Raw genomic sequence first — 12,470 nt, 5'->3', positions numbered from 1 at the left:
TTTGTAAACTATGAGAATCATCATTTGAAGATATGAACAACAATTAAAACATATCTACCTTCCCTCCACTCCCATTTTGCAAAGCAAAGTATGACTGAATCACGATGATTTGGGAAAGCCATCAACCAAATGAGCTTTAAAGAAGCAAGATGTGTAAGATCACTGCCCAGGAGAGGGATGGGTGAGTAAAAAGAAAAAAGATGGCCTTTACTACTAAGTTACTGCATTAAAAACCATTCTAGAGCTCTATCAATGCAAATTACTTTGTTGGTTCTTTCTTGCTTTACTTATTTTTTTGAACCATGCATGAAGGCTAATATTTGGTCTATGAAGTAAATTGAAATCAGAAAAGTCTTATTGTATCACAATACAAAGTTAGTAAGAAATAAATGCATGGGAAGAGGAGAAGAAACCAAAAATAACTCTAAAAAAAAAAATTTCCTACAACATGCCCTGCTGAGTACAGATTCTGCTCCATTCAGCAGTTACAAACCCTACCTCTCAATACAACAATATGTTTCAAATCTTATCTGTTGTGACAGAAGACAGAAGTTGAGAGCTGTGTCAGTGAGCAACATAAAATGTTGGCAAACCAACCCTAAGAGAACTCCTACAATGCCCCCAATTAACTGTGGCAGCCTGGGATGCCGGCCTAGTGTCAGCAGCGGCGGACTTCGGCCGGATCAATACGGCCGAACCAGCTGCACAGGGATGAACCCATCTCAGCCCGATAGGGAGAGCTAACTGAAAGTCGATGGCAAGAAGCTCGTGCTTAATCTGGTAACATGCAGGTAGCATCGCTCCCATAGCACCCCGCAAACTAATCTCTCAAAGAACAAAGGGACGATTTATTGCTATATTCCCAGCGTCGCTGTATTACAACAGGTGAAATTGTGTAAAATGTCTTCCTACGTAACGCATTATATTCAGTCGTTTCGGTGATGCTGCTTTTAGGTTCCCGCACAGCCCGACCGCATTTCCGCCGCCGAGAGCGAAGCGGGCAGCGGGGGGCCTGGGGACATCCAAAAGCCGCTCTTTCGGAGCACCGTTCGCTGCTGTCTGCAGACGCCGGCCGGTGTGTGCGCCAAGGTTGCCCACCGACAGCTGCCGCTTCTTTTGTTCCCGCCTGTCCGTCATTTTCCCCCGGGCACCGCGCTGGGCAGAGCGAGCCGCGGGCAGCCGCACTCCAGCGACGCCCGGGGCGCATCGCTCAGCCAGCCCGCGCCTGGCACCGCCGCTGCCGCCGCCTCGCCCGGCATAATGGGACAATTCATCCCCATCCTCCCTCCCTGCCCCCTGCACAGGTAACGGGCGCTGCCCAGCCCGGGCCGGGCATCCAGGCGCAGCCTCTTCCCGAAGTCCGCGGGTGACACCTCACGGGCAGCGGCGGCCGAGCGCCGCCCGAGTCGCTCCCCGCGCCGCGGCTCCAACGACCCCGCGCAGCGGCCCCGGCGGCCGCCCCCGCCCGGCGGGGCAGGGAGGGGCGGTGAGGGGCGGTGAGGGGCAGTGACGGGCAGTGATGGGCAGTGCATCTCCCCCGGCCGCCCGCGCCCTTCGCAGCTCTCCCCGCCGCAGCCCCTCGGAGCGCAACCTGCGCGCCCGGCGCGGAGATCTCTCTTCTCTCCGCCCGGCCCGGTGCCACCACACCCCAGACTGCCCGGGGAGGGCTGTGCCCGGCGGGAAGGCGTCGAGGCCGGGCAGACGATGCCCGGGAGGCATCGTAACCGTGTCAGCCCTGCTCGGGAGCACCCACAGCGGCAGCCCCGAGGGAGCACCCGGCCGTCGCCCCGCCGCCGCCAACCCCGACCTCTCCGCCTGTCACATGAAAACAATTATTGCCTCGGCCGGGGGAGGGGAGGAGAAGTTAAAAGCCGTGAGGCGGAGGAGCGGAGGCCGGTGGCGGCCACCTCCCTCCCGCCGCCCCCAGCGGCACAGGCACCCACCCCACCGGCTAGCCGGGAGCCCCAGCTGGCCTCCGGCACCGCCACCTCGGCGGCCTGAACTCACCCATTTATGTCGAGCTGGGCTTCGCCTGGCAGCGACAACAGGCTGAAAGTTTGGGGCGGGTGGCCACGGCGAAGGGAGGGGGCGAGGGACCGCCCGAGCCGCCGCCGCGCGGAGCGGAGGCGCTGACAGAGCCGCTCCCTCCTCCGGCGGCCGCCGCGCTCAGCACCCGCCGCAGCCGGGCTGCATCCTGCGTCCTGCGCCGCGGCTCCCTCAGCGCGTGTGAGAAAAAGGAAATATATAGAAATCAGGAGAGAGAAAGGGGCTCAGCCTTCAGCTCCTGCAGCCAACTGGGTCCGCGCCGCCGCCGGGAAAAGCAGCCCGGGGCGAAAGCGGCCGGAGGAGGCTGTGCCGCCGAGCCGCGGGAGGGGCGGGCGGTGAGCGCGGCGGGGCGCGGGGCGGGAGCGGCTCGGGCTCCCAAGCGCGGGCAGCGACCACCGCGGCTGCCGCTGCTGCTGCCGGGGCGAGCGGCGGCTCCGGCTCCGCGCTGCGGGAAGTGTCGCGAGACTGCGCCAGAGCCGCTGCGCCGCCTCGGGCCGGCGGGAGAGGAGGGCGGGGAGGGCGGCAGGAAGCGGAGCCGCGCCGCGGTCCCGGCGGGGGCAGGGTCGGCGGAGAGCGGAGCCTCGGCGGCGAGCGGGGTGGCTCTCCCTCCCTCTCGGGGCAGGACTCTTCGGGCACTGGGAGGGGACGGGGCGCGTCCTCGCTGGGCGCCGGGGGAGGATGGAGAGCGCTCCCGGGCGGCGGAACACGCACCCAGCCGCGCGTTCCTGCCCCGCACCTGCCCCGTCCGCGCCCGGCCCCAGGCAGCCCTGCCCCGGGGCTCTGCCCTGCCCTGCCCTGCCCCGGGGCTCTGCCCTGCCCTGCCCTGCCCCGGGGCTCTGCCCTGCCCTGCCCTGCCCCGGGGCTCTGCCCTGCCCTGCCCTGCCCCGGGGCTCTGCTTTCTGAGCCACCGGGAAATGCACCGGCAGCGCCGCAGCTGTCCCTCGTCTCTGCCCGGCCCACCTTCCCCGCACACACCGCCACAGGTCTGGGGTCAGGAGCAGGGAAAGAAGGAAGAAAAGACAAAAAGGGAAGATGAAGAGTGCCTTTGGGGTAATGTTTATGATTAACTAAAAAGAGCAGCGTCGCACAGGAGCACGGGTTGTTGGCACTGCAGGAAGATGTGAAACCCCTGCTACAGTACCAGTGTGCACATCAGTAACATGTCTGGACAGAAAGGCATGGTAGGAGGGTGGGGAGCCCTCTGCACAGGCACGTCTTTCCACAGGTAAAGACCCTTGGGAGAAAACCTACAAGAGCAGCAGAGGGAAAGCGCAGATTTAAAAAAAAAAAAAAAAAAAAGTATAGGTAACATTTTACAGCACGAGCACCTTGACTATTAATGAAAGAGTAAGCAAAACCAGCTTCTTATAACCTCAGGTAGTTAATTTGTATGTGAAAACAGAAAACTGCCACTCACAAAATATAACATTTCTGTACTTTTCCACTCCCTGCACAAGAAATTTTGAAAATAGCTTTTTTTTTTACCTTGAAAATTACACCAACATTAATAACTGAATCAAATCACTGAATTATTTATCAGTAAAAATTTCGTGAAAACATTTATTGTCTGTAGAAACAAAATTTACATTTATTTTATATAAACTATGTTAAACATACATATAAACATACCTACATCTTACTATATATCCTTATGAACGAGGCTTTTAGATATGGGGTAACATTGTCAAAAGCACCGTTGTGGACTCAAAGACTACAGACTTAAAATGCATTTGCATTTAACTCCAGCTTCAGTAGTTTAAAAATGTCATTTCTTATCCACACTTACAAATAATTACATTAAAGGCTTCTCTAACAGTGTGTTCTCATGTGCACATACATGTACACATACACACATTAGATAGTCCTTGAGAAACTACAGTATAAATAACATCAACAATCTATTCCTTAGAAGTGGACATTAGTGCCCCTCATTCAACTGGGAGTAAAAAATTCCTGCTATTCTTAAAACAATGAGGCTTTTTTTTATTCCTTGAAGAACACACTCAAACAACAACTGTTTCCACTGCCTCTTCCCCTCAATACTAAAGATGTAAGAAGCCAGTCACAAAATGAAAGCCATCTACTACATTATTTACAGAAAATGAAATATTAAAACACAACATGAGGCTTAGACTACTTAGACAAAATTCAGAGCAATGAACAGAATAAAACTGCATTAAAAGTGGCAGGGTATTAAACCATGTGGCTAAATACCTACTCAAAATCTCTCCCAAAAAAACCACCAGGCATAGAAGGAAGGGGCAGGTGTTATGACAAGAGTTTTCTTTGATCTTGACACTGAAAAATAATGGTCACAAAGCTCAAAACCAAACACATTTAAATGTCCATCCTTATAGTCTATTAGGGAGTCAAGTGTCACAAGGAGGCTTTCAAAGATCTTGAAATGGCTTTTATTCTTTCTTTCCTTCGTAAGGAGGCTGAAGAACTTCTTATCTTCAAATTCTGCAGCAATGGAATGAAGTCTGTCAAGGGTCAATGTTATGTGCAGAAACATCTTTTTTTCAGATTCATTAGGGTACAAGTCTGAAGTCTGTCTTTTAGAGGGCTCTCCCATAAAGAACTTTGTAGATTGCTGTTCAGATGCTTAAAGAAAGGCAAGAGGTGGCTTTCAATGCGAAAGTGAAGAAATCCCTCTATTTACAGTCTTCTAAGGTGAATACTGAGAAATCAGTCTCTCTTTGTTACGATCTTTTATGATCTTCTCCAAGCGACTCTCATTATCCATTTCACAGACAAGGCAGAAAATGACCTTCTGATGCATAACGAGCAAGTTTTGAGAACTCTGCTTTTAATGCCACAAAAGCCTAATCTTGGGGTTTGATTCTGTTTTTAAAGCAACTAAGTTCATTTAAAGAAAACTTAACATATCAGCCTGGGGCCCTAGGGAAGATGGGAGCAGGTGAACATTACGCAGCAGGTGATTATCAGCTGGATTTACTCCTATCCTCTGCTATCAGTTACCTGAGTTGAGACAGTTACATTCATGTCTCAAGACCATCTAAATCCATCAGGTAAAATGATTTCAAACATGCAATTATTAGAGTTAAGGCAAGCTTATACAAACCTTGCAATGTGTTGCTTCTTACTAGCCTCAGAATTTTGTTAACCTTGTGAACTCAATCATTACAAATTTAAAATAAGTATTCTAATCAATTTATGCAGAAATTAAATGGATCAGCAATATAAATGCTAACATCATAACAACTTAGTATTTCAGACACTTAAAAGGAAGACTAGTCATATTAAACCCATTGCATTTTGGATAGCAATTAAAAATAAAATTTCACATGAGAACAACTGAAAATGACAGCATTTAACATTTCAAGCTAAACAAAACAAAGGCAATTCACATTTGTATTTTCAAAGTATAAAACAGAAAGCTAGAAAGTTCTTAAGACAATCACATTTTTAACTTGCCCTTCCAATGCAAACAGTGACAAATTTACTCATGAAAGTCACTGTTTTCCTACAGAGGCTTACACACCTATTTAAAGTAAACAGTTATTTTAACAAGAACTGTTATCAGTCCATGCTTCCACTAAAAAGAATGCAAAGTACTTAAGTCTTTGTACATGTGTTTTCTACAATGCAGTCACAATACCGAAAGGCACCAGGTTATTCAAGTAAATTGACCTTTCTTCTACTTAACCCTTTTTCTTGTGCCTTCACAACTCAAACAGTAACTTCAATACATTGCCCTCAACCAAACATTGTATGCCAGTACAACAGAATTTTCTGTGCTAAAACAATAAACAAGCTGAATTGGGTATGAGTATATACACACAAGTCTCTGTAATTCACAAAGATAAATCTACACAGCAATGTCTCACATCAAATTATAGAGTAGATGCTTCTAGCACCTAAGCCATGAATTTTTATAAAATTCATTATTTCTGTATGCACTTTTTAGAATGTAAGAGGTTTTATCATGACGGAATCCAAAATTAAGTAAAATTATCAGTAAAGAATGTAATTTGAGCAAATGGGATCATACAAAAGATAAACCAATTGAAACAGTGACTACATTTCATATGACATTCATCTTAGGACCAAAGGGTTGGGGAACCAAATCAGCAAACAAGTCAAAAAACCACAAACTTCTTTGCAATATGTTGCTCACAGCTGTAGAAATAAACACAAAGCTAAACTGTAAAGTACAAAACAAATTAGAGATATCTAATCATGCTGATATCTAATCAGATAAAATAAAGCACAAAATCAGGAGTCCCATGTTGAAACCTGGTTAAAGCAGCATTAACTGACTGAAGTCTGACTACTCCAGCATTACTTCCAAACAGTGTTAGCAAAACTACCATGTCAGAAGTTTCTTCATGTATACACTTTTCCCATTTGCTCAACAAAGAGTTCTCTTCCAGAGTTTAATAAAAACACTGCAGGAAGCTTACAGACACAGTAGTATCCTGTTGAATATGACAATATAGCCTCAGTAGTTGTCCTATATCATATATAGTTTCATTTCTCACATCTTTTACAGTGCACATGCAGAGCTGTGGGAAGGACTTGTTGGTTTCAGGACAAACCTGTCCCCCTTGGCAGGGCATGTGCAGCACTCCCCAGCAGCCTGATCAGAACTGCAGCTACTCCACATTTGCTTGGGGTTGACTCATTTAACCTGTTGTTTCAGTTCCTAATTTTTATCTCCCAGTAAATCCACACAGGATAACTGCCAGATTCATCACTGACAGCATTAAGCAAAAAACCACTTTCTTATCTGCAAAAGGTTGCCTGCCTCTATTTGTCCAGGGAGTTCCTTCCCTTCCATTTCCCATTTTGTCTATGCATGTCAGGGTTACTGAAAAACTAGTTAAATTACTGATTGTTATTTAAACTGAAAACTTCAGTGTTTTAGAAACAAACCATCTGTTATTGAATGACGGTGACATCAATGAATGTTGCACGCTTCCTGCCTTATTCTCTATGAACATTAAGCAGAACACTCATGAACTGAGGAGCTCAAGTCACAGTAATTTTAGCTGTTCTGAACCATAACTACATTTTCAAACAGTCTCTCTACTGAAGGCATTGTGGAAAAAAACATTACAAAAAAGCATGCAGAAATCACATTCTGGCTTTCCACCCAAAAAAACCAAATTTCCTTTTCTGTGAGCATACCTCTAACCCAGAATTGGAATTCTGGTCTACCAGCCACAACAGAGACTAGCCTGCATTCTATATGGAAATACATCTGCCTATATGTATTGAGGATATTGTGAACAACTTTTTTCTTGAAAAAGAGCATCTCTTAAGACTACATGTTATGCATCTTTAATTTACTGTCAATAAGAAATCCAAACAAATCTGCAATACATACACACAACCCCTACCATAGATAATGAATTAAGGCAAAGGCTATAAACAGGAAATAAACACAATACTGTTTATAGCTGCTTATGAAACAGGTCTGGCTCTTTGAGTTTTGCACACAGCCTAACAATACTGCAGTATGGTAAACTTCAGAGACTCATTCTGAACAAAATCACCAGTTATCTGCATTTATAGCAGTTTCAATTATGAACAATTTCTTTGTTAGAAGACATGCTTTCAAAAACTTACACTTCTTGTTTTTCTTGTAATTGAATACTTCACGCTCCAGTTTTAGAATTCACAAAATCACCGAATCATTTATGATGAAAAAGATTAGAAAAACATGTGGCTTGGTCAAGAATCTCATACACCAAAATATAATGAGACAGAATAATTTGGAATAGAGACCAACTAATCTTCTAACAAACTCAAGCATGCTTCCACTGCAGTTATAAGTAACTGCTACAGTACTTTCCATACCTGCCTGTTACCATTAATTTTAATCAAATGCTGAAAGTTGTCCCAATGTTCTAACAATTTACAAATGTATATACACATCAGAAACCCAAGTATATTATTAACCCAAAGTAATACAAAATACTGTTTTATGGAAATGACTGAACAGAGGTGTAAAATCTATTGCACAACCTAAAAGGTCATTAATTGGAAAATCCTGAGCTAATGTGCTATTACCAAACAATTCAGGCACTTTTTTTTTTTTTCTTTTTATTATTACATTAGCAATAAACTTTCAACATATAAACCTCTGGGTATAACAACTCAAGTTCCATCTGTAACATCATGCTTAGAGAAAAAGTATTCAATAAATAAGACTCCCTTCAATGACTTCCTTACTTGAAACTGGTATGCAAACAGAACTAAAGGTACATAATATGATGTTTCAATTGAATACTGTACTTTAAAAGCAATTATTAAAACTGTAAAAAAGTTCTGCAGCATTCAAAATAAAGTTATTTTTTAATCAAGAAAGTTACAGCATTAGTTCCTTTATCCTATTTTAAGTCTTGAGAAAGTTGTCAAAAACCAAACAGATGCTCCCTTTGCTGTGTTATCTGTTTCAACTTCAGGATCTCAGTTCAGTTCAGGTTTCTGTTGCAATATTTAGATTTCCCTACACAGGGGGAAAAAAAAAATCATTATTGTCAGTTGTAATAGCAGAAAAAACCTTCCAACCTGCCTAAGTACTGTATGTAAAATGCAAGGTTCTTTCAATTATGGATTCAAACAGCACAATTAGAAAGACTGTACCTTAGAAAACACATATGCAGCATTGTTATTTTAAATTAAATAAAGTGAAATAAAGATGTTCAGACCTGTTTAACAGATCTTGACAAGTTTTATCATTACAATAGGCAAAGCGCTACAATTTCAGCAACAGTTTTGGTTTTTAGGAATTAGCCAACCAGTAAACAGTATGCTGTTAAGAAAATGGTTGTCATACGTATTCTTCAGGATTTCTTTTACTTTAACTCAGACACACTCAAATTCATCAGGCCTAAAAAATAAAAACAGAATTCAGAACTCACCGATTCTCTGATTCAAATCGTAATATCTAGTAGCCAGAATGTTTTAAGTATGCTTTATAGGTTCCAGAGAAGAATCTTAACAGCCAGTTATAGAAGAACACTGGAAATTATTTGGAATAGCTAAATACAACAAAATTGTAACACTTCTATACCCATTTTACAAGGTCATATTTTTATGGGGGGGGGGTGGGGGGGTGGGGGGAGATATCTTTCTCCTATTTTCCACTAATTCAAATTCAATTTAACCTTCACAGATTTTACTTCTCAGAGCCCATGCAAATATAAAAGACATTTGCCCAAATACTCCAGTAACAAGTGATCTCTTTACCTTGTTTCAAGTGCTTGGTTTTCTTTCTGATGGTTGGGGATTTTTTGGGTTTTTTTTTGTTTTTTTTTTTTATTTTTTTATTTTGGCTTGTTTTTAACATGTGTGCTTCCTTAAGGAGTTTTGGGGACTTTTTCTTCTGCCAACTGAGCTGTAAACTTGAGGAGTTCTGCAAACAGCTGTAAGAACCTGTGCTTTAAGGTGCTTCTGTGCACCAAGAGCTAAACTCTAATCCAAACTACAAACACTTATTCACTCAAGTGTATTTACTTGTAGCTGGATGGACACAGAGTTATAAAACACAAACTCACACAGAGCACAGAATTGCAAGGGGCTGTGTAGGTCATCTAATCCAATTCCCTGATGTCACAAGGAACTTCATACTACTTTGATCAATTCTAATAAAGGATTTAGTATGTTTTAACTGATCCTCACAAAAGCTGCAACATTTTATATGGTTCAAAAGTTCTTCTGCAGTTCAAGATTATTGTTGGCCCATATACACTACAAATCAAAACACCATAAATCAGATGTGCCTATTTCAGTTTAAGCTTATCAAACCATTTTACACAAGACGTTATATTGAGCAGGAAGTCTTGTTCAGAGCAGCACTCCAGTGCATGCTTTAAACCACATAATTACAGTAACATAACAAAAAGAAGAAGCACACAGATGTATTAAAAAAAAAATATTAATATCCTTCTGTCAGATTTAACAGGACAGAACATTTCGTTCCACAAAGGGACAATTTCTGGTCCTCTCAATAGGAAGAAATCAGCTGAGCTCAAGGAAAAAATATTGAAACAAGAAGCAGCCACAAAATCTCAGAGGGTACCTTTGATTTGCAGTTACCCAAAGCAAGTTTCAGCAAGTTCCCATAGAATAAACAGGGAGGAAACAGGAGTGCACAGTCAAGTTTGCCAGTGAAGTACAAAGAGACAATATCCCAGAAAATCCCGTCTAAATCATTCCATGGAGATTCCAAAATCAAAATGGATCTTATGAATATGCATATTTTTACAAATGGCTTAGTGAAAAATAAATTAATCCAACTTACCTTTTCTTTCCTGAAAAATCCATCTCTGAATTTATTAGTGGCAAATCCCCTTACACCAACAGAACGCAATCGCTGGTACTTAGCCTGAATATATAAACCCTTCTGCACTAAGCCTGATTTATAATGGGGTTGCAAACGGCCATCTGCAAAGTTACTCTGTAAAGGTGGCAAAAAGGAAGAAAAAAATGTGCAAAATGAGGCACCAAAACTCCAAAGTTCATATTTACAGTTATTCACATGTAAAACTTCCACACTCAAGGACAAAGGCATGCATTTGCAAGTGCACACCCTCTTATTTATGTTCATTTATTTTATTCTTCAGACCACACAGCTCAAAGAACTGGTGTACTGCACTTGCTGTTTAAAACATCTGAAATTATCTTCCTTGTAGAAAAAAAAGAAATGTATTGGACAACATTTTAACATTTTTTCAACCGTTAATGAGGCACACTGCATCAACAAAAAAATTTCAGACAACACCTCACTGCCACTACCAAATTCAGTGACACCAAGCCTGCAGCACAGGCACACGTGTGGAGTCTACAGAGTCACACCAACACAAGTCAGTACATATGTTTTTCCTAGAGCTTTAATGTCTGACAGTCTGAACACATAGGCATCCTCTATGCCTTTGATACTTCCACACTGGAATACTGCAAGCTAACCTAGTGTGGCTAGGAGCAGAGGTAACAGAAGTATCAGAAGATTTAAAGGTGAAAGGCATTATAAAAACACAGAAAGGATATAGAAAGATCAACACTGATCACAGCAGCTAAAGTTTGAAAAAGATTTTCATTCCTAGGCACTCAGATCTCAAATAAAATAGGCAGTAAAAATCTTTAGAATAATAAAAACCTTATTTTACATAATTTTCCATAGTTCCAAAACCCACACCAAATTTAAACAAGGGGTTTTCATCTAAAACCAGAGAAAACCCTTTGATCACATAAATTTTTCTTATATTTTACAATTACCTTTGAAGGGTAGGAAAAAACAAAATATGTCATAGAAATAGCCCTTCTTGAGCATGACAAAATTCCCTTGGTGAAATCTGTCTCCCTTTGACAGAGTAAGGATCGCTTCAAGAAAAACCACATGCTCTGAGGCTGCAGTAACTTCAGTACCACTTTTTCCACTGTGTGGCTGGTGAACAATAAAGAAATAACTGTACAGAACAGAGGTTTCTTTATGCAAATGCAGAGGTTCTGTAATTTCCCAAATCATTTCATCCACCTACTTTGCAGGAGACAAGTGAGAAGCTGGCCCCACCATTCCTGCAGGATTACTGTGATGGAGGACACTTGCAAGTGCCTATTTAATGCCAATCACTTTCCTGAAAAGTAGCAGAGTGCAGGCATAAAGAACTTCCTTGCACTAGGTTGTATTAGATGGGTATATGCCTATCACAGGGAAAACTGAAGGGCACTTTTAATTGGATTAACACCCTGAACACAGCATTAAAAGTTCCCATCTTCCCACTCCTGCTATGGTACCCTTTGACTTCAGTGACTAGAAAGGAGGCCATGGTGGTCTGCCACTGCAATTGTATGACAATAAACAAAGGACCAGAACAAGTAAGGGATGGGGGAAAGCTGCAAGATACTGAATATTGCCTTACAAACAGCTTAGAAGTTCCAACTCAAGCATCTACATGTTCTGTAAGTGGGGAGGGAAGGACACAGCAGTAATATTAGTGTAGAACAGCATCAGCTGCAGACAAAGTTTATATACACATTTGGCATGTAGCCACCTCAGTCACACACAGCTTCTAGCAAAACGAGATAATCTAAAGTATGTGCAAAACATCATTAACTTCTGGTCCAGAAATAAGAAAAGAGTCTGCTAAAGTAGCATTTGGTTTTACATTAAGACTATTTTATACATAATGCTAATGACAACCCCTAGGAGCCTGAAGCTCTAAAATAAGGGTATATGAGCACATATATATATACCACTGAGTGTGGCAGGAATGGAGTTAAATTTTCTTCACAGCAGCGTGCATGATGTTGTGTTTTGGATTTGTGACTAAAACTGCACTGGTAGCACACCAGTGTTTTGGTTATTGCCCAGCAGTACCTGCACAGCACCAACGCTTTCTCCTCTTTCCTTACTCTGCTGCTCAGCAAGGACACCAGGGCAGGCAAGAAGC

At 42.9% G+C, this 12,470-nt stretch overlaps 2 protein-coding genes across 10 annotated transcripts in view; both read right to left on the bottom strand.

Annotated features, from left to right (window-relative positions):
• SH3KBP1 (SH3 domain containing kinase binding protein 1) overlaps positions 1-2,286 on the bottom strand; it is a 212,431-nt gene extending 210,145 nt beyond the window's left edge. For 2 of the 5 annotated variants that reach the window (XM_014253926.2, XM_088051917.1), the window contains exon 1: positions 2,008-2,285. In XM_014253926.2, the coding sequence (XP_014109401.1) occupies positions 2,008-2,011 (4 nt within the window). In that variant the 5' untranslated portion in view covers positions 2,012-2,285. Of the gene's footprint in view, positions 1-2,007 lie in introns of all 5 variants that reach the window. The other 3 variants (XM_088051918.1, XM_014253812.2, XM_014253731.2) reach the window with 3 other exon arrangements.
• Positions 2,287-3,575: 1,289 nt separating this feature from the next.
• Positions 3,576-12,470, bottom strand: part of BCLAF3 (BCLAF1 and THRAP3 family member 3) — a 32,841-nt gene continuing 23,946 nt past the window's right edge. For all 5 annotated transcript variants that reach the window (XM_014251006.2, XM_014251019.2, XM_005516678.3 and 2 more), the window contains 2 exons: positions 10,322-10,477; positions 3,576-8,524 (listed from right to left, as the gene is read on the bottom strand). In XM_014251006.2, the coding sequence (XP_014106481.2) occupies positions 8,495-8,524; positions 10,322-10,477 (186 nt within the window). In that variant the 3' untranslated portion in view covers positions 3,576-8,494. The remainder of the gene's footprint in view (positions 8,525-10,321; positions 10,478-12,470) is intronic.

Source organism: Pseudopodoces humilis, chromosome 2 (genome assembly GCF_049639895.1).
Source record: "Pseudopodoces humilis isolate 2021_Gansu_Grassland_sample_001 chromosome 2, ASM4963989v1, whole genome shotgun sequence".
Taxonomy (NCBI): domain Eukaryota; kingdom Metazoa; phylum Chordata; class Aves; order Passeriformes; family Paridae; genus Pseudopodoces; species Pseudopodoces humilis.
The sequence above is the reverse complement of the archived record's forward strand: the minus strand, read 5'-3'. Positions and strand labels throughout refer to the sequence as shown.